The 19,206-nt window shown below is 46.0% G+C and overlaps 2 protein-coding genes across 7 annotated transcripts; one reads left to right on the top strand and one right to left on the bottom strand.

The window, feature by feature from the left end:
- Positions 1 to 1,005: 1,005 nt before the first annotated feature.
- Positions 1,006 to 15,305, bottom strand: LOC309326555 (uncharacterized protein). 6 transcript variants are annotated; one of them, XM_081835376.1, is made up of 8 exons: positions 15,171 to 15,305; positions 12,767 to 12,895; positions 10,645 to 10,839; positions 8,099 to 8,227; positions 7,856 to 7,995; positions 6,286 to 6,575; positions 4,419 to 4,535; positions 1,006 to 3,592 (listed from the first exon to the last, which is right to left on the bottom strand). In XM_081835376.1, exons 3-8 carry the CDS (start codon positions 10,713 to 10,715, stop codon positions 1,265 to 1,267), a joined length of 3,075 nt encoding a protein of 1,024 aa, XP_081691502.1. In that variant the 5' UTR covers positions 10,716 to 10,839; positions 12,767 to 12,895; positions 15,171 to 15,305; the 3' UTR covers positions 1,006 to 1,264. The 6 variants fall into 6 exon arrangements, with proteins under 6 accessions (XP_081691502.1, XP_081691503.1, XP_081691504.1 ...); XM_081835377.1 differs by lacking the exon at positions 15,171 to 15,305 and adding an exon at positions 13,445 to 13,709; XM_081835378.1 differs by lacking the exons at positions 12,767 to 12,895; positions 15,171 to 15,305 and adding an exon at positions 11,530 to 11,684.
- Positions 13,850 to 15,603, top strand: NOP10 (NOP10 ribonucleoprotein). The gene is made up of 2 exons (XM_081835536.1): positions 13,850 to 14,014; positions 15,204 to 15,603. The coding sequence occupies exons 1-2, from the start codon at positions 13,961 to 13,963 to the stop codon at positions 15,342 to 15,344; spliced, it is 195 nt and encodes a 64-aa protein (XP_081691662.1). The 5' UTR covers positions 13,850 to 13,960; the 3' UTR covers positions 15,345 to 15,603.
- The last annotated feature ends 3,603 nt before the right edge of the window (positions 15,604 to 19,206 follow it).

Below are 19,206 nucleotides of genomic sequence, written 5' to 3'. Positions count from 1 at the left end.
ATGAGGAGGAAGGGCAGCACAGCAGCAATAGCAACCATAGCGCTGTGCAAACATGCTGGCAGAACCAATCTTGGGCTCCTGCTGGCATGTTTCCCCAACCTTCTGCCCTCCTTTACTTCCCAGTAAGCAGCGGTGGTGAGCAGTGACATCCCACCCTGCTGCCTGCTACTGCTGTAGTCTCGGTGTTGCCTCTGTAGAAATCAATAGGGAGGATGGGTGCAAGACTAGAATTAGTCGGCTCTGACTTGAAAATGAGTTTGGCTCCAGCTCCTGTGGGTCTCCTTGCCTTCTGCCCTACCAGCCCCAGTGGCCACCAGCCTCCGTTGAACTTAAGTGAGATATGCATGTTACGTGCCGAGGTTGGATTCAACTTGGCTATAAGACGAGAGCAAAAGGTTGTGCTGTGTCACCAGCCTCTTAACAAGAGTGATTCTATCCAGGGCTCTGTCCAGCCTGAAACTGGAGCATTGTAGCATTATTCAGAGACGGGGACGGGGGTTAGATTTGGGACTGGCTGCCAGCCCTGAACCTGTCATATAGCCAGGAGGTTCAGGATGGTGAGAAAGGGCAGAAGTATCATGTTTTCTTCCCTTTGCTTCCTGAAGCCTGCCTGTGTAGTTCAAATAGGGGGATTTTTAAAAGCTCATGTCTCCTCCCTTCTCAACCTTAATGCTCGCCTCCAGGATGCTATCAGCTGAAGAAGGCAAATCCCTATCCCTGTTGTTTTTAAACCAAAGTGACCATTTCAAAATTTTATAGGCTTGGAAACCACTGACTGCAGGCCTGTCTCAGGCTGGGGTTGCTCTTCTGTTTTATTACACACACGCATCCTATTTAATTTTATCTTTAAATCAAATGTATACGTTTCCACAGGTATGCAGAAACAAGCACTGCCTTCCTTTTCAATTCCAAAACAGATCGGCACAGGATAACATGAGTTCAATATTAGGCAGGCTAGTAGTCTCTAAGGTGGAGCTTTCAGAGCCAGGCTTGCAGCCAAGCAAGTTGGATTCAATATCTCTTTTAATTTGCTAAGAAATTTGAACAAATGCAGGGAGGGGGGTCTCTGTCAAGTCCCACGGGAAGCGTATCTAGGCAGATCGTGACTTGGTCAAGGTATTTCGGCGCAGTCTTTTTCCATGTTATTTTGAGTAATGGCAGGGCTCTGAAATCTCAGCACAGGTGTGAGCTGCCAAAATGGGGACTTTAAGAGACTTTACCAGGGTTTGCTAGAGTCAGCCTCCATTGAAAGAAAGGAGCTCTGCTACTGGTTGCGAAGGCGCTTGCTCCTCCGTGTACCTGAGCCATTGTTCTTTCTCTTGTGACTGTGCTGGGCGGCTGTGCTGGCTTCTGGACTCCTGTTTGGTGGGGTGGTGGAATTCTGGGGCACCTGCGCCCTCGTGGAATGCCTTGTCTTAGCACCTTGCTTCCCAGCATCCGTGGGTGAGGAGGACAGGGTGTCCCCTGGTTCCCTTGCGAGAGGCGCAAGGGCACTGTGAGGGGAGAGGCTGAGCTTGGAGGCAAGCAAGGAGGAGAAGCTAGATAGCTCCTCATCCTCCTCCTCTTCGTCGTCTTCTTTAGTGCCATATTTAAGGATGTCTTCCACGCTTCCTCCGGGGAGTTCTGGAAGCAGGCCTTTTGCCATGGCGACTCTCTCAAGCAAATCTCCCCCTTCCCCCTTACTCGAGTTCTTTGCGTTACTCTCTGAACTGACGAGCCCCCTGTGGGCTTTAGAAGGGAGCAGATCGCTAGACTCAGCTCTCTGACTGGGCTCATCATTTCCATGGCTGCCTCCACTGCTTCCTCCACCTTGTTGTAGTGGAAACGCTGCCCCCCCTTTCCCAGAACTGGCAGCCACAGGAGTGTGAGCTCCAGCTGGACTGCAGTTGCCTCCATCAGCTTCCACTGTGGCAACATAGCTTGAAGGGTTTGGCGTGGGCTCTGGGTTCTGCTTGCCATCTGGAAGGTTTTCTATCCAAGGTGTGACTTTGCACTGATCTGTGAGTGGCCACTGAGACTTCTGGAATATCTCAGGGCACTTCTGGATACTTGGAGATTGAGGCTCCAGTACTGAGAGGGTGAAATATGGCACATGCTCAGAATCTGTGCCTGTGGGCTGCTCTTCAAGCAACCCTATCCGACTAGAATTGGATAAAGTCAACTTCTGTCTGTTTTCCTGGCTGAGTTCAACATGTGACTTTTTAGTTCCTTCATCTGTTTCCAACACGGGTGAGTCAATGGACTGTTGGCCATCTTGTCTGGTGGAAATTGGTTGTTTGTCTAATGATATATTATCTGCAGGCAACTGTACACTTTTGACTGATGCCGTTGTCATTTGCTTCCAGTTAGCCTCTGGCTTCTTCTGAGATTTGACTTGTGTTTCTTGGCCATTGAGATGATTCCCATGTCCAGAGGGGCTCAATGCTAGACTGCCTTGCGCTGCTGAGCTTTTGCCACATGGCTCGATGCCTCCAAACTGAGTTACAGTTACATTAGGGGTAGGTTTTGCCCCTCTATAAATGCCTTGGGACTGGAGTTGATCTTTGGCTACTTCTCCTTGACAGCCATTTAGCTTTTCACATTCAACCTGCAGGAGTTCCTGTTTTATCTGGTTGTCTGGGTGAGATGTCATCTCATTACCTTGACAGTCAAGTTCTCTTCTACTGGAGATTTCCTTCGGCCCCCTATTACTTTGAACTAGGAGTTGATCTCTGGCCTTTTCTGCAGAGTCAACATTTTGTCGCCCATGCCCATTCAAAGTCATCCTAAGAGTCCTTTCTGCTGCTATGCAATCTCCTAATAATATTTTGTTTAGGCCTTGACGATCATGGTCGGTCCCTTTTGGATCATCTTCCTGTATTTTCCAGACAGCATGAGCCTTCTTTAGACATTTGACCTCCCCTCGTTGGATACCATCTTGTTTTCCACATTTATTGTGGGGTGGTTCTAGATTATTCCAAACCAGCTCCATCCCATTATGGAACTGTCCTTTGACAGCAAGGCTGCCTTGCCCTGTAGCATGCTGCTTGACCTTTCCTTCTTGGCCGCCATCTTGTTTTGAATGTTCCAAGGCATGGGGCCTTGCAATACCTTGCTTGACTTTGTTGACCCCTTCAGATGTTAAGTTTCCAGTAATGCTGGCATTTCCTGTTAGACCAGGAGTAGCTTCCAGTGTGGCCCACTGGCTATGAGAAGAGCTTCCATGACTTTGAACCTGGCCTCGTCCCTGTGAGTTCTGGGTTTCCTCTTCATCTGTGCTCTTCAGGGAGAGTAGCAGGTTTGCTTCCTGAGAGTCCTGGATGCCACATTTGTGAGAAGAACTCTCTGCTTTGGGCGGAAAGCCTTGTTGCTGCGAATGATGTGCCAGTGGGGAACTGGTGGCTGGCACAGGCAATTCTGGCTGGTTGCTTCTAATGACTTTGCTGGTCAAAGGCCTCTTCAGGGCATGGCACGATGCATCTTCTCCTTTTCCATTACCACTGACCTCGTCCTCTTCCTCAGACTGCGAGGGGGTGGAGTCAGAATGGGATGTAGGGTAGACAGAGGGCTCCCTTTCTTCTTCCGACAGCGCCAGGAGTCTCTTCTCTGTCAGCTGTAGACAGAAAGGAAAAAGGAACAATTCAGAGTAGCTATGGGGAAAGTCTTGCCAGTACTGCCTCTCAGTAGTGGGATAATTCTGTGCCTCCACAGCCATGTGCAGGTTCAGACCCTCCAAGTGTCCCTATTTTCCAGGGACAGTCCCGGATTTACAGAAGCCATCCTGGTTTCTGATTTGACCCCAGAATGTCCCACTTTTCCTTACGATGTCCCTATTTTCATTGAAGGCCATTAGAAGACATATTCCCTTTATAGGGAAGTTTTTAAATGTTTAATTATGTTTTAAATACGTTGAAAGCCACCCAAAGTGGCTGGGCCAATCAGATGAGCACAGTACCATCATCATCATCATCATCATGAGATAGGATGTGCCTATTTTGGAGGGAATGAGTTCTGGTCTGCCAGTGTCACTTTATGGGCACTAATGTGGCAAAAATAGGATTCCATGCATGATGGGAAATATGCTATGTCCCCATTCAGTGTTATGGTCAGTTTCCAGTTGTATGGGTAGTAACCAACACAAAATGGTTGGGACAGTCTTGACAGTGGTGAAGGGGAGGAGATAGTCCTCCAATTTGCACCAAGGCCGTTATGACCAAACAGCGGCTTTCAAATGGAAACAGAAAATGAGGCCTCTTTGTTTTTTGCACATGTTTCACATACCTCTCTGCACAAGACTTCCAAACCACAGGCTGACAGTGGCAAAGCTGACATAACCACGGCTGCCGTGGTCTGAACTGGCCACATGAGCAGGCCAAAGCTGCAGCCTTGAAACTCCCTGTGTGTCCCTCTTCCTACACCATTCTCATTCCATGTGTTACCTGATTTGGTGTTAAGTTTAGCTCCTCCGCCAATTCCTCCATCAGATCTAGAGGATCCTGGCTTTTCTCTGGAGACAGCAAGTCAGCCATAAACTGTGGATGAATGACAGCTTCAACCTGTCAGGGAGAGGAAGGGGAAGCATCATGGCTTGTGGTATTGAGCCTGGCTGAAAAGGAGCAAAAGTCTGCATGCCCAATCCTCACCCGAGAGATAATGTAATAACTCATTTGTTTAAAAATACTGTTAAAGATCTGGGTTAGGGGAGAGATCCCCCTAAAACCTAGGAATGAATAAATGCTAGGATTTTGATTCATTGGGAAATGGATTAAAACATAAACTGCAGGGATTTCCTGGGCTGGCTTATGCAAACCAACCTTGTGAGATGAGATACAGCTAAAGGTCCATTAACTTCTCCCCCCCCAGGTGTGAACAGAGGGATTGGGGAGGCTGCCAGGGTAACGCTGGGGGAGGGCAAAGGGTTTTATGGGAAGAAGAAGGGGAGAAAGGAGCTGAAATCAATCTTGGAGAGAGGTTTCCTGAAGGTTTCCTGCGCTGCTGCCTATGGAAATATCTATGCAGTAAGATCTGGACTCCCTCCACACAGACTGGAGGTGTAAATAGGTGAATAAATCATATTTCTTTAGGCACAACAGCCTGCACTGTGTCTTCTATTCTCCAAAGGGACACAGACCCTCTATGTGTGCCCGGGACCCCATGGGCTCTTGCCATCACTCGGCAGAGAGAGGAGTAAGATGCAGGCTTTGGGGAAGTGAGGCTTTGTCAGCAGAGGAGTTTCCAACCTGCCATGGATGGATAAGACCAAAGTGGATTCTGAATTCTAAGAGGGGAAGGGTTAGTGGAGCTAAGGTGAGGTTCAGGTGGTGGAGACATGAAGCAGGGAAAGGAAGTGGCTTGATGAATGGATAAGGAAGACAAACTCAGCATATGGAATGCTGTGGTCCAAGGCACGGGTGTGGATTGAGACTAGCCTTCCCCAACCTGGTGCCCTCCAGATGTGTAGGACTCCAACATTCATCAGCCTCCGACAGCATGGCCAATGGTTGGAGATGATAGGAGCTGCAGTCCAAGAATCTCTAGAGGGCAGCAGGCTGGAGGAGGACTACAAATATCTGTTTATGATAAAGATTAGTAATAAAGGGAGGAGTAAAATTGGATAATTGCTTAGCAACACTCAGTGGTGCATTATAGCTGGGCTTGTGCTGTTATAGCTATGAGACACAAAAGTCAAAGTTGGTGCTAGATGCTAACCATGTGTTTGTTGTGTGTTTGGCTGCCACCTTTTTAACATCTAGCAGGGTCATCATCATCATTTTTAAATTTGTATACCATCTTTCTTACAATACTCAAGGCGGTTTACCCTGATGATGATATTATGGCCCCCTCCAGACATCCTTTCTTATGGTGCATTCATGATAATGTGTGCCCATGATGGTATCAAGGCACTTATACATGATTACGCTATCAATGTTGTTTGTACCTACGAAGGTTTCTGGGTGGACATACTCCTTTATCAGTGCATGGCCCTCCTGAAATCCTGTAACTTTTTCATTCTACAAATATTCCGGTTTGTTTGTTGTCCTTCTTTCATTCCGCTACAGTGCAAGTGGTGCCCCTCTAGACAGCAATAATGTAGTAACACTGGGGAAGGATTGCAGAACAACTAATAAATCAGAATGATGTGTGGGCGATCCTATATCAATCTGCCATTAATGCACTATTATTGTATTAGTGACTTGTTGCAGAGTATACATGCAAAAAAACCAACAGCCTGGAGAGGGGCTGAGAGAAGGGCTGCAAGAATTACATTTGCTCCGTTCCCACGAAGCAAACACCACTACTGTTTACCTTACAAACAAATTCTTCATCATCACATAACTGATCGATATACTGCAGCAGGGCAGGATCTGGGAAGGCCCCCTCTTCCTGCTCTTGGGGGTTGCTGCACACCCCTTGTTCTTTCTTCTCGTCCTCTTCCTCCTCCCAACTCGTGTCCAGGCCTTCCATGATCTCAGCATACTGGTGCACCGCCTCGGCAGGGATCTCCCTGGGCGCTCCTGGGGTGGAAGTGCTGGGCGGACGCCGCTGGCGACGCCGAGGCTGGCGGCTCTTGGAAGCTGACTTCTTGGGGATGTAGACTTTGGGGGAAGCAAGGAGATCATGGAGTCAATCCTACATGAGTACACTGGGCTAGGTGAACTCGAATGGCGTGTGCAACTCATTGCTGACCTATCACAGTAGTTCAAATGGAGTGAAGACATTTCCTGATGGGTCCAAATTTACTCCACTTTTGGGAGGAGATGGGCTGCCATCAGGCCCCGCTTTCCTCACCCACCCTTTTTTGCCTTTGGGTTGGCAACTGGGAGAACAGCTAGCACTCTGCCAAGAGGGCCTGCAGCAGCTGATCTCTGCCTAGGCCTGGAATAGGGAGATGGTACCCCCCCCCCCAGCATATCCTTACAGGCCTAAAATGGTTGGTGACCCCTGCTCTCAGTATCTTGTTGCTAAGAGGAAGTGCTCAAAAATAGGTTGGCAATGCCAGACGGTGTCTCAGAAGCCAAGGCTCATGGGGAGAGAAGCATAAACAAGAATTTGTGGGCTCAGTGCTGCTGCATAGTTCCATCCCTTAACTAGGGGAACCGGAATCAATTGCAATAGCAAACAGAGTTAAATGTATTTAAATCTGCATATATATATATATATATATATATGCAAATAAAATGTATTGAAATCCGCATAAAGTCAGGTTTTCTTGTAGCAGAAATTGGCTCAGACTTGCGATTTTAAAATAAGCACCACACAGTCTCCCGGGCATAGGGAAGAATTAGCACATGGAGACGGTGTGTAAAATGAACCAGGAAGTCTTTTCCATGTGGGGTTTTATGATCAAAGGCGTACTAGCTGCCTGGGGTGAAGACATGCCAGCCGGGGAAGCAATATAGGGGAAACTCAGCCAGGTGGGCGGGCTATAAATTATTATTATTATTGGGAGGAAAGAAAAGGAGCTCATTAGCCATTTGCATACTAGTTCCCCATCAGGTCCTCTTCCTATTGGCCTTGGGTGCTGATCCATTAGGTCAAAACGGGGCACTGCCCCACCAAGCTCTGTCTGCCTTCAGCCAGCCCTCACCTGCCTGCCTTCTGACTTACAATCAATCTAGCAGGTGGTTCCAGCTGCCATCTTCCTTCTCCTTAGCCCCAGAGTTGCCCCTTGTAGAATTCAGCAGGGAGGAGGAAGTGGGGAGGAAGACACTAGAATTGGCTGGCTCTGCCGTCTTTGGTTCTGCCTCTACCTACCGTTGAATTCTCTGCCTTCTGCCCTACTAGTTCCTAGGAGCCACCCCTGTTGGCCAACAGTTGGTCTAGATGGGTAAGGGTTTTGCTCAAAGTGCAGAGGATTGTGGGAGGAAGACACTACCTTGCTGCTGCCCAGACTCAGGGGCAGGGGACGGAGGTGGCTTGTTGGGTTTGGGAGCTGGGGCCTGGAACTGAGAGCAACTGGCCAAGAGCTTCATCTTCTGGATCTGTTGCTCCTCTTCTGCTTCGAACTCCATGAACCTGAGAAAGGGAAGGGCAGAAGAGGGAGGGTGAATTCAAAATGAAGGGACCCTCTTCACCCGCTAGCCACCCATAAGCCCATATGTGGGTGGGGAACTCTTACTTTTCTGCCATTTCGTAGAAGATCATGCGCTCAAAGTTGCTGCTGTGCTCCCATTCTTGCACGGCACGGGGAACCCCATCCTCCAGGGTCATGTCGGGACGCAGGCGTGCCAATGAGCGGAGGACGGGGCTGCAGGGGCAGGATGATGATGTCACATCAGTGAGAGCAAAGCTTCTAAAATGTGAACAGCAACCCTTGCCTCTATGATCACACCCACACCAAAAATCTAAAGCACATTTAACACACATGGCTGTGGCATAACCGTCCTCCTATAACCAGCATGCTTAAGTCCTTTTCATGAAGGGGTTAAGACCATAGAGTAAGATGTGCTGTCAAGCTTAGATAGGTCACGCCCCCTCACCTTGGGGAAGGTTTATCAAGCTCAGATCGCATGGCTCAAGGAAGCCATCTTTGCAAATAAATTAGAATCATTCACCACTTTGGAAACTAAGTTTGACAGCCTGTGTTTTCTTACTGCTGTATGGGAAAGCACATGAATCTGACCTTTGAATAAGTAAACTTTTTTAAACTTACCATACACGTGGTCTCTTTCTATGTTTAGGGGGGTGTTGGAAGCAACTTAGAAGGGGATATTTTAAAGCAACCTATATTTCCACACTTTTGTGGTTTTAAATTTCTCCAAACCTGGATCTAGGCATCCAGGGAATTCTTCTTTTTATTTACCATATCTTTTGCTTCCCAACAATGACTTACTCCAAAGAATCCTGGTAATTGTAGCTTAACCCTCACAGTACTACAATTCCCCACACCCTTAGCAAACTACAGTTCCCTAGTTCCTTTGGGAGAAGCCATGTGCTTTAAATGTGCTTTCACATTTGGGTGTAGTTCATAGCCGTTCACCACCACAACCACCCACAACTTTGACCATCATGACATTTATGGAGCCTTCTCTAACCCAAATTTAGCTCCTTAACCTCACTTGACAGTATAGGCAGTATAGCCTAGTGGTTAAAAGGAGAAGAGGAGGAGACCTTCAAATAGGTGCCAAGGAGTGTTGTTGTTGTTGTTACACTGGTACATGGGTTTGAATACTTTGGAAAGCACCCTTTCTGCCACGGGGGAACTTTGAGCAGTTGTAGCAACCTCTGATTGCAATTTGTCAATACTTTTCAGCTTATGAAATGAGCAGAATTAAGTGCTAAAGCTACCTCACCCCACCCCCTGGTTTTAATTATACCACTTCAGGTTGCAGGTCCTGGATTGCATGTCTACTCTAACTGAAATGTGTTTTTCACAGGGGAATGTGCATGCATATTCAAGTGCAGTGTGGTCAGGTAGGGGGTTACTTCTTAATTCTGCTGATAAACAGGAAAAACTAGCCCTTAAGATGATGGCTGTGTGAATTGATACCGCACTTCAACAATTTCCCTAGGGTATAAAATGGGAATTGCCATGAGGTCCTGGGTTGGCAAAGTTAGGATTAGTGTTCAGATTTCAACCAGGGCTTCAGGGTTCATAAAGAGAAACATTCAGAACTCCCAAATCCTTATTTTGTGTGCAGAGTTCTGCCACCAAACTCATTTTGCTCATGACTCAAGGCCTTCCCTCTAACTTCAACTATTCTGTGTGTATTGGATTCAGTGCCTTTAGAAAACAGTGGGATCCCACATCTCAGTACCAATCCTTTTGCTGTCTCAATCAGTAGTAACCCAAGGCTGACCAATCCCCCTGCCAATCCTCACAGTTTGTTATCTGTTTATTATCCCCAGTCTAGGTCACCCTTGTCTCCCAAACCAAATGATCCTTGCCACCAAGACCCTCACATGAAAAAACAGGCGAGAGCTTCGGCATCAGGCGTGGCAGGGAAATGGCGCCTGGCCAAAGCCTTGTAGCGTTGCCAGCGCCGATAATTCTCATAAACCCCCTTGGAGGTACAGGCAAAGGAGGCATCACTGGGAGGGGGCGCTCGGGCAGATGGCATGGCCTCGGGCACTCTCTGTTTTCTACCACCTGGCTCCTCGCCAGCTTTCGCCAGCAACACTGTGCGGATGCCGGGGCCTGCTGGCCCATCCCGACGCTGGGTGGCCCAGCCCAGTGGCATCCCTGTCAGAAAGAAAGTCTGAGTCCGGGGTATTTCTTCAGCACCCCCCATCATGGGGCCTTCTCTTTTTAACTTGATGATCAGCTTGCTCCCCGGGGCATCGGCTGAGGTCACGAGCAGAGCCGTCCCAGGGAAGGCGGGCAGGAGCAGTGAGGGGGCACTGGGTGGGCAGGAAGGTGGGGCAGGGCCCGGGGTGTGGGCCTGAGAGGCCATGGCCCTATGGGAGAAGGAATATGGAGCAAAGAGAGCTGTTCAAAGGAACTGGGGCCCTGTCTCTGTTTGCTCCGTGAAGTCCTGTTGTGGGATCGTTGACGGAAATGAATCGGATACAGGTCCTTCTGGGAAGTTCACAATGATGCCATTTGGTTTCCAAGAAGATCCATCATTGTTGACTCAACTCTAGGTGCGAAGGTTGAAGGATAACAATTCCAGAACCTAGACACCTTGGGGGTTCCAATAAGGGGGAGGAAGTTAAAGTTCTAACCTGCAGGTCTGATCTCTATTCTGCATGCTACGTCTGATTTCATCTTCATACTGTTTCCTGAGTATCCGCATGTGCAAGGGCTGTTAATGGATTCCACAAGGAGCAGGTGTTCCACTCGATCTCAGCATTACCTCCAACGTGGGCTGTCAACCTTTCTATTGGCTCCCGCTTCTGGGTCTTTAACAACAGCAGGATCTGCAGAGATAACAAAACAGGTGACAATCTCCATGCTGCAAAACACTTCTCTTGATGATGTCTCCAACCCACCCTATTATTATAAATAAAAATGTTGTTGTTGTAAAGATTGGGCATGATTTTTCTTGATTATCAATTGCTCATCCTACCTCTGTCTATAAACATTTGAAAATGAAAAAGCAACAGGGGGAATCTGACCAGCATCGGTCCACACCAAAGATACACACCTCTCCCAACCCACGTCCCCAGAAATGATGCAAGAGGTGCTACCTGCCCAAATCCTGCCCAAATTAAAATAGCAATACAGTAGTTGTTTGTGAGGTGCCTGTTGACTTGTTTTGTGTCTGCTCTGACATCGGGCAGCAGATGCAAGCACAGGGTTATGCCACTTGAGGGCAACAAGCAACAAATCTTGACCAGTTTGAAACTGTTTAACTGCCATGGCTTCCCCTGTGGAACTTTGGGAAATAAAAGTTTTGAGAAGGTACTGAGAATCTGAGAACTGGGGAGTTGGAAGAGACCAAAAGAATTCTCTCTCAGGTGTGATGATTTGACAGAAGTTTCACCTGGGCAGTGTGTGTGTGTGTGTGTGTGTGTGTGTGTGTGTGTGTGTGTGTTTTCTGCTTTTCTTCTGCAAACCAGGAATTGTATCCAACCAAGTTCTTTCCAGAGCAAACCCTTTGAATTGACCCATAGAGAGGGTTTGACAACTGAAAAGGCTGTCTTCCTGGTTGCCCCAGTAAAAATCTCTGCAGTTTGCGGCACAACCAGGAGGTCCTCCCATAATGAGCTTCGTGATTGGGTAGGCTAATATGGGCAAACAGCCTGGTCTAACATTTGGGAGGATTTTATTAAGTCGATGCTAAAACCTTAAACCTGCCCAGCAGCATATTATTTTTGGCTAGTGAGGCTTGAAGACTGGAGTAAAGTCAGTGTTATTGGATGCCCCATTCTTCAACCTAGCTGCTGCATCCTGCACTTCTGGATTAGCCTTCAGGGCAGCCTTACACAGAGCATGTTACCACAGTCCAGCCTTGACATTACCAACACATGAGTCACAATGACAAGGCTATCCTTGTCTAGGCTATCCTTGTCTAGGTCTGGAGGCCCTCCTAGACACTGTGACCTCTTGTGCCTCCAGCAATAAAGATGGGTGAAGAGTACTCCCAGACTATACCTTCTCCTTTTGAAGGAGTGCAACCTTATCCAGTTCTGGAAGATCTTTCCCATTCCCAGACATGTGAACTACCTGCCCATAGAACTTCCATTTTGCTGGGATTCAGTTTCAGGTTATTTACCCTGACTGCATCCAGGCAATGATGCAAGAATTGCACAGCCACACCTGACTAAGATGTAAAAGAGAAGCCCAGGCAGGTATCACCAGCAAACAGATGCCACCATGCTCGAAATCCCCAAATGAGAGCTTGATAGATCTTAAATTATCGCCTCCTGTTTTATCTCCCCTCTTAATTCTTTGGTTTAACTATTCTATATGGCTTGGCTCTGAGGCTTATTAGAACCCCATTGACATACAGCCATCCCCACAACTAGGCCTATCTCTTGTCCTCTCCTCTGCATGTAAAACTTTGGCCATCCATGGGATCCTGCTTGTACTGCATGCTTAACATCTGGTTTGAATCAAAGAAATGTAGAATTGAAAGTGACCACGAGGGTCATCTAGTCCAACCCCCTGCAAAGCAGGAATCTTTTACCCAACATGGGGCTCGAACCCACAACCCTGAGATCTCAGCACTTCAGAAACTCCTCCTTTGCCCTCTCCTGCTGGGATCCTGTGCCCTCCCTTTTGACCACTTAGAATCAGGCTACTCAGCTTGCCTTTGGGCCCTTCGAGATGTTTGTTTGTCATGACAGGGAAATGCAGAGGAAAGGTTGGGAACAGCAATTGCTTGAAGCAACGTGATCTAACCTCCTTGTAAACCGATCAGGATGAATGCTCCCAAGGCGCTCCTTGTCTCAGTAGGCCACACCTGTCCTCGCTTAACACCCTCTTTGTGATTTCACCTGGCAGGTATGTGTCCTTGAACTCTGACGATACCTGGAGGGAGGATAGAACAGGGTACAAAAATAATTCTACTTTAAGTATGCAAAGCTTACATTTATTCTTCTGCACACTTTTGACTCGTGCCTTGACCAGTGATGGCATATGGCCCCTGGAAGGCTGCCCACAAGGTAATGTGGCACTGAGCCTGAAGAGGTCCATGCAGAGCTTGTCTGAGGCCCTGGGCAGGAGTCCCCAGTCAGCTGGGAGGCACAGAGCTTTTTCGGCATGACAGTGTTAAGTCCGGCAGGCCTCTGGCAGGGCCCTCTGGGTGCCTGCTCCACCCCTACCCCCCAAGCATGTGTACCCACCTGCCCACCCCCTTCTGCAGAGGTACAGGTCAACACATTATTTGTAGAGGTGCTTTTAGTAGAGAAAGATGCAGACTTTCAACAGGGAACTCTGGGTATGTTTAGCTTGGAAAAGAGGAGAAAGGATAGCTATCTTCAAATATCTAAAGGGAAGATGGAGCAAGCTTGTTTTCTCCTGCTCTGGAGGACTGGAACCAATGGATTCAAATGACAAGGAAGGAACCCCAAACTAAACCTTAGGAGAAAACTTTATGACAGTATGAGCTGTTTCACAGTGCAGAGGTCTCCCTCGGGAGGATGTGGGCTCTCCTTCCTTGGAGGTTTTAAAACAGAGGTTAGATAGCCATCTGCCATGGATGCTTCCGTTGAGATTCCTGCATTGCTGGGGGTTGGACTAGATGACCCCGGGAGCCCCTTCCAACTGTACAATATAATTCTAGATTTGAGTCTAGTGTGTGTGGCTAGAGCAGATAGACTACAATTCCCAGAATGCATTGAACCAACAATGACTTCTGGAGCGGAGTACTGTACAGTATGAGACTCCGGAATTCTGAAGCCGAAAGACTACAACTCCCAGAATGCTCGGTTTCTTTACGAGCTCGTTCATTGGCAGATTAAAGCATCCTGCTGGAGAGGAAGTGGGTGGGGCTAATGTGCACGTGGGTTGTATGGAAGCGCGTGTATATTGGTAGGAGGAAGCTCTTTTAATCCGTTTGCAGGTATATTGCTAACGCTTTCATAACCCGCAGCAATGTTTCTGCAGTACTACCTCGATGAGGAAGGAAATAGGGTCTACACTCTCAAGGTAAGGATTTCACTTTAATGGCGTTTGTCTCTCCGCCCCTCCAAATTCTTAGTCCCTTTCTCCTTCCTGATGCCCCCCAAATCCAGATGCTATGCATATCAATTCTTGTTATGCTCCATCCAATACTAATACACTAATAATTTGATTATTTATACCCCACCTATATGGCTGGGTTGCCCTAGCCACCCATATCTGGCTGCAATTAATCTTCTTTCCCTATTGTTTCTTTTAAAGATCGTCATTGGTTTAAATGTGGAATTATCTGTGCAAAATCTGCATGCTACTTTGATACCCTGGTCATAATTTAACATTGTGGTAATTGCATTGCTTTCGTTTGTATATTCCCCCCCTTAAGTTAATTAAATACTTGTTTTTGGTCCTCGTGAATGGATTGGGGAGGGGTGTAGGAGGAAAAAGATTGTATGGGTCTAAGTGGTCTGTTGAAATCTTAAGAAAAGAGACATGTGTGAGTTCTCGCGATCATGAAAAATTGTATTTTTATTAACTTGTTTGTTTATTAGAATATAAGCACGTGGGTAGGGAGTGCCTTGTTTTGATTTCATGAAAGGCACACTAGGAGTGTTGCAAGGCTCAGATTGGGAAGAGGAGAAGCATGTATGTCCTTTTCAGTACTTTGGAAGAAAAGTTGGACATGAAGAACATAAAAGTGATTTTAAGATGGAATGTGTAGCTTTTAGGGCTGGTTTGGTCTTGCTAGGATTGTAGTTGCTCACATATAGACTGCCAATATTAACATACACATTTAAGCCAAGATTGTTGGGATATTGTTGTTCTTAATCTCAGCTGACAATGTTTACACACATACATATACAGTGGTACCTCGGGTTAAGTACTGAATTCGTTCTGGAGGTTCATTCTTAACCTGAAACTGTTCTTAACCTGAAGTACCACTTTAGCTAATGGGGCCTCCTGCTGCTGCCGTGCCGCTGGAGCCCGATTTCTGTTCTTATCCTGAAGCAAAGTTCTTAACCTGAAGCATTATTTCTGCGTTAGTGGAGTGTGTAACCTGAAGCGTATGTAACCCGAGGTACCACTGTACATATATATACATATATATATATATATATATATCACACACACACATATATATACATATATATATATATATATTAAAGCCAAGATTTTGTATGCTCACAAATTGCTGTGCCTTCTCTTCCCTGCTTTGCAGAAGGCGGATCCCACTGGCCAGCCAACGTGTTCAGCCCATCCTGCCCGCTTTTCTCCAGATGACAAATATTCCCGACACAGGATCACCATCAAGAAACGCTTTGGAGTCTTGATGACCCAGCAGCCTCGGCTCGTTGTGTAAACTGCTTGCCAGCCCTTCTGGTAGGGACCTCTGCAGCCCATGGAGATGAGACAAGCTTCCAGCTCCAAAGCAGCCTCGAAGATGCTGACACAGAAAACAAAAGCACCAGATCTGCATTTCTTCATTCCAGTTTATCACTCAGACTTCTAGAGAGCCACTACTGATGTGCAAGGGAACTCCTGCAATCTTCAAATGAGCTTGAATTCCTTCAGTTGCACCTGCTTGCCCCCTTGATTCTGGAAATAAAGCAAATGAAATATTTCATTTTATTCCTTTAACATAAGAATGCTGGTAGTGTTGTCTGAGTAGGAAACCTGGAATGATTTGGTTCTAGCAAAGCATCTGATATTGGGGGGTGGTCATTTTGTGTTGTGCATCACAAAGCAGAGGGGGGCTTCTAATATGAAAAGGGAAGAAGCAATTGTATATCTCAGAAGTGGAGAAACTAGTGCTCCAAGTGTCCCAAGAGGAGTGCTCATGTTCAGGGTCTCTCCTAGGAAGGCATTCCACTCCTCTTTCTGTTCCCTCTTCCACTTTTCCAATCTCCTTTCTATAGCCAGTGCTCCTCATTGGGCTCTTTTGGAGAAGATTCCCCACCCCCTTAGTTTGTTTAAAACAAAATGTGCTTCTGCAAACATCTGGGTTCTCTGAACCATGCCAATAGCTCTGTCTTGTTTCTCATTAACATTGCTTTGATTACAGTCCTGGCAGCACTCACTAGCTGAGTTTGCTTGGAGAAGGAGCAAACTGATACTGCCTCACAAGCAATTCAAATCCATCACAGATGTTCAGTATAGGATATTAGAGCAGGGGTGCCCAAACCTTTTTCAAAGAGGGCCAGATTTGATGAAGTGAACATGTGTGGGCCGACCAAAGTTGTTGAGCTCTTTTTTTAGGATTGAAGTTTTTTTTTTACAATTTTACTACCCCACAGTTTTCGAGCTTTCTAGGATTGGAGTTGCTGGGCTTTTTAAAAGGATTTCCCCCCAGGACATATACTGCCTCAGGGGCCGGATTAAATCAGATTAGGCCCCCCAAACAGACTTTGGACATGCCTGTAATAGGGCAATATTTGCCAACCTGGCACCATTCAGATGTTTTTGGCCTACAGCTCCAATGTGCTACCTGAGGCTGATGGGAGTTGCAGTCCAAAATGCCCTCAGGGTGTTAGGTTGGTGATGGATGTACTAGATGTGTGCATGACAGACTTTTTTGCTTCCACAGATGAAGTCAGAAGAAATGAAGCACGCAACCCCAGAACAAGATGGCTGGGTTTTTGTGTGTGTGTTCTCTCACGCCTTCTGTTCCTTAGTCTCATTGTCTTTTGGGTAGTGCTTTTAAGCAAGTTGTTGCTCTCCACTTCCCTCTGGGAGGCAGTATGTAAACCAATACTAATTAGCATTGGTGTTCTGTGGAGGAGAGTGATGGCTCAAATTTGAAAGATCAAATACAAGCTTATTTGCCTGACAGAGAAGAATAACGACACCAATTCCTACAGATAGACAATACCAGCCGCCTCTTTACTGAGTGGTTTGCATGGCTGGCAACATAACTGGGCCTAATAGCGCTCCACAACCTATGTCTGTCAAGGGACTAAGCCCAGTTTGCTGTCTGCCTGGGATTGCAGATAGGTTATGAATCACCTGGCAGGTCACTTACATAGCTGCTAGGCAACACTGGGTTACAGGCTGGCTGTAAGCTATTGTGTTTCATTTATCAGTCACAGTGGGGAATCCAGCAAGGAGATCCAGTCTCCTAGCTCCCTGTGTACTATTGAACACTGCATTCTAATCGGAGGATAGGGAATTCTTGCTGAACAGAAAAGTCTTAGGAAAGGAACATGTACAGAAAGGGAATTATTAGGGTCAGAGCATCTGGTCAAGGATCTCTCGGATGGCATTTTAATCAAGAGGTCTCAAAACCGCTTGCCTATAGTGATTGTGATGACTGGGTTAGTTCCTAAGATAGCAGGCTTCAACTTTTCCAGACCCAAGCTCACCTTTAATCCAAACATGCATTTTGGGACCCATTTCTTATTTTTTTACCACCTATTTCTATGGCTGCTGTAACCAATCTTCAGTTTGGCAACGATACAGTAGTGGGTGTTTATTCACCAGTTGAAGTCTAATGATGTAAATTAAGCAAGAATTGGATGCTTATTAGCAACCAGGCTAAATTCATGGTGCTGCTATCCAAAGCCCAAACAACTTCAGACCAGGGTGTCTAAAATAATATTCTTAATCATTTTTTCCCTTTTTTGCATTTACTCTCATTGATTGCTTGGGGGAAAAAACCCTATTTTATTTTTGATTTTACAGCACTCAACAATGAATATAAATCTACACAAATAAAATTTTCTGCAACTTCCCTTCCTCCCCTTATGCGGATTTTTATTTTTCTGTCATTTTCTTACTGCATATCTAAATAACCTTTTTACAAATTTATCCTTTATAATTCCTTTAAATTTCTTACTGCTCATGTTTATATTAATCCTGCTAATGTTTTTCGTTGTTTACAATTTGTTTTCATATATTCAATAAATCCCCCCCCCCCATTCTGTTACAAATAGTATCACTTGATCTCTTAATCTTCCAGCAAGTTTCGCCATCTTTGCATATTCCATCCATTTTAATTGCCAATCATCTCTTTCGGGGGCCAGTTCCTCTTTCCAATTTTGGGCATATATCACTGGGCAACCATGTCTGCATTCAGATTTTTTCTGTATACTAAGAAGAAAAGCTACTGTTTTTTTAACAGATTATTTTCAACATTACCCCCATTCATTATGGATCGTTTCCCATAAGGCTTTTGCAATCTTACAGGACCACCACATATGAAAAAGGTCCCTTATTTCTCTTTACAATATTCTTATACCTTATATACCCAATTGATCGCTGCACTCTGCAGGAGACAGCTTTTTTCAGATAGCATCCAGGGGTTCATTCAATATGATATAGGAATAGGGCCTTTAGTGGAGGAACCTACTCCTTGGAATTACCTTCTGTTAAATATTAAACTGGCACCATCTTATTGCCGATTTGGCATTACTGAAGACTACCTGAGGAATAGCTCAATTGGTAGAGCATGAGACTTATTAATCTCAGGATTGTAGCTTCGAGACCCGTGTTGTGTGAAAGATTCCTGCATTGTAGGGAGTAGGACTAGATGATCCTTGTGATCCCCTCCAACTCTGATTCTAAGGTTCCTCTTTGAAGAAGCCTTTTAAGTAGATTGATTTATAAAAATATTTACATATACTGTTCATTTAAAAGATCAGGCTAGTTTACAACAATCCTTTTCATAAAACCATACAATTAAAAAAAATATCAACTAAGACTTGCAGAATGATATTTTATTAATTGTCAGCATAAGCTTGGTGGCAGTCTGTAGACTATATGGGTTGGTGGTTCAACCCATATAGCTTGGGTCAGGTTTCCTGCATTGCATCCCTTGGCATCCCTTCCAACTCTATGATTTTTAGATGTTTTCATTGCACTTATATGTTTGCTGCCCTGGACTCCTTTTGGAAGGAAGGGTGGGATGTAAATTTAATAATAAGTAAATTTGCCTGAGAGTGGGATGCTGGAAAAAATATTCTATGAGTAATTTTGATGAGCTCCTCTCCCTCGTTGCTTGTGATGTGTCTTGGACGTAGCTTGGGGGAATCTGTGGTCCTCCAGATGTTGTTAGGCTCATTTTCCTTTAGCTCCAGCCAGCATAGCCAATAGTCAGGAATGACTGGAGTTGCAGTCTACCATCCTCTATATGGGCACAGATTAGCCACTCTTGGTTTACCTACAAATACACAGTGTCCCTTTCTCATCACCGTCCTTCAAGCCATGCTAGCCCTTATGGTCAGGGT

This window comes from Podarcis erhardii, assembly GCF_964252035.2.
Source record: "Podarcis erhardii genome assembly, chromosome: 13".
NCBI lineage: Eukaryota > Metazoa > Chordata > Lepidosauria > Squamata > Lacertidae > Podarcis > Podarcis erhardii.
Note: the sequence above shows the minus strand (reverse complement) of the source record. Positions and strands in the feature narration are given on the sequence as shown.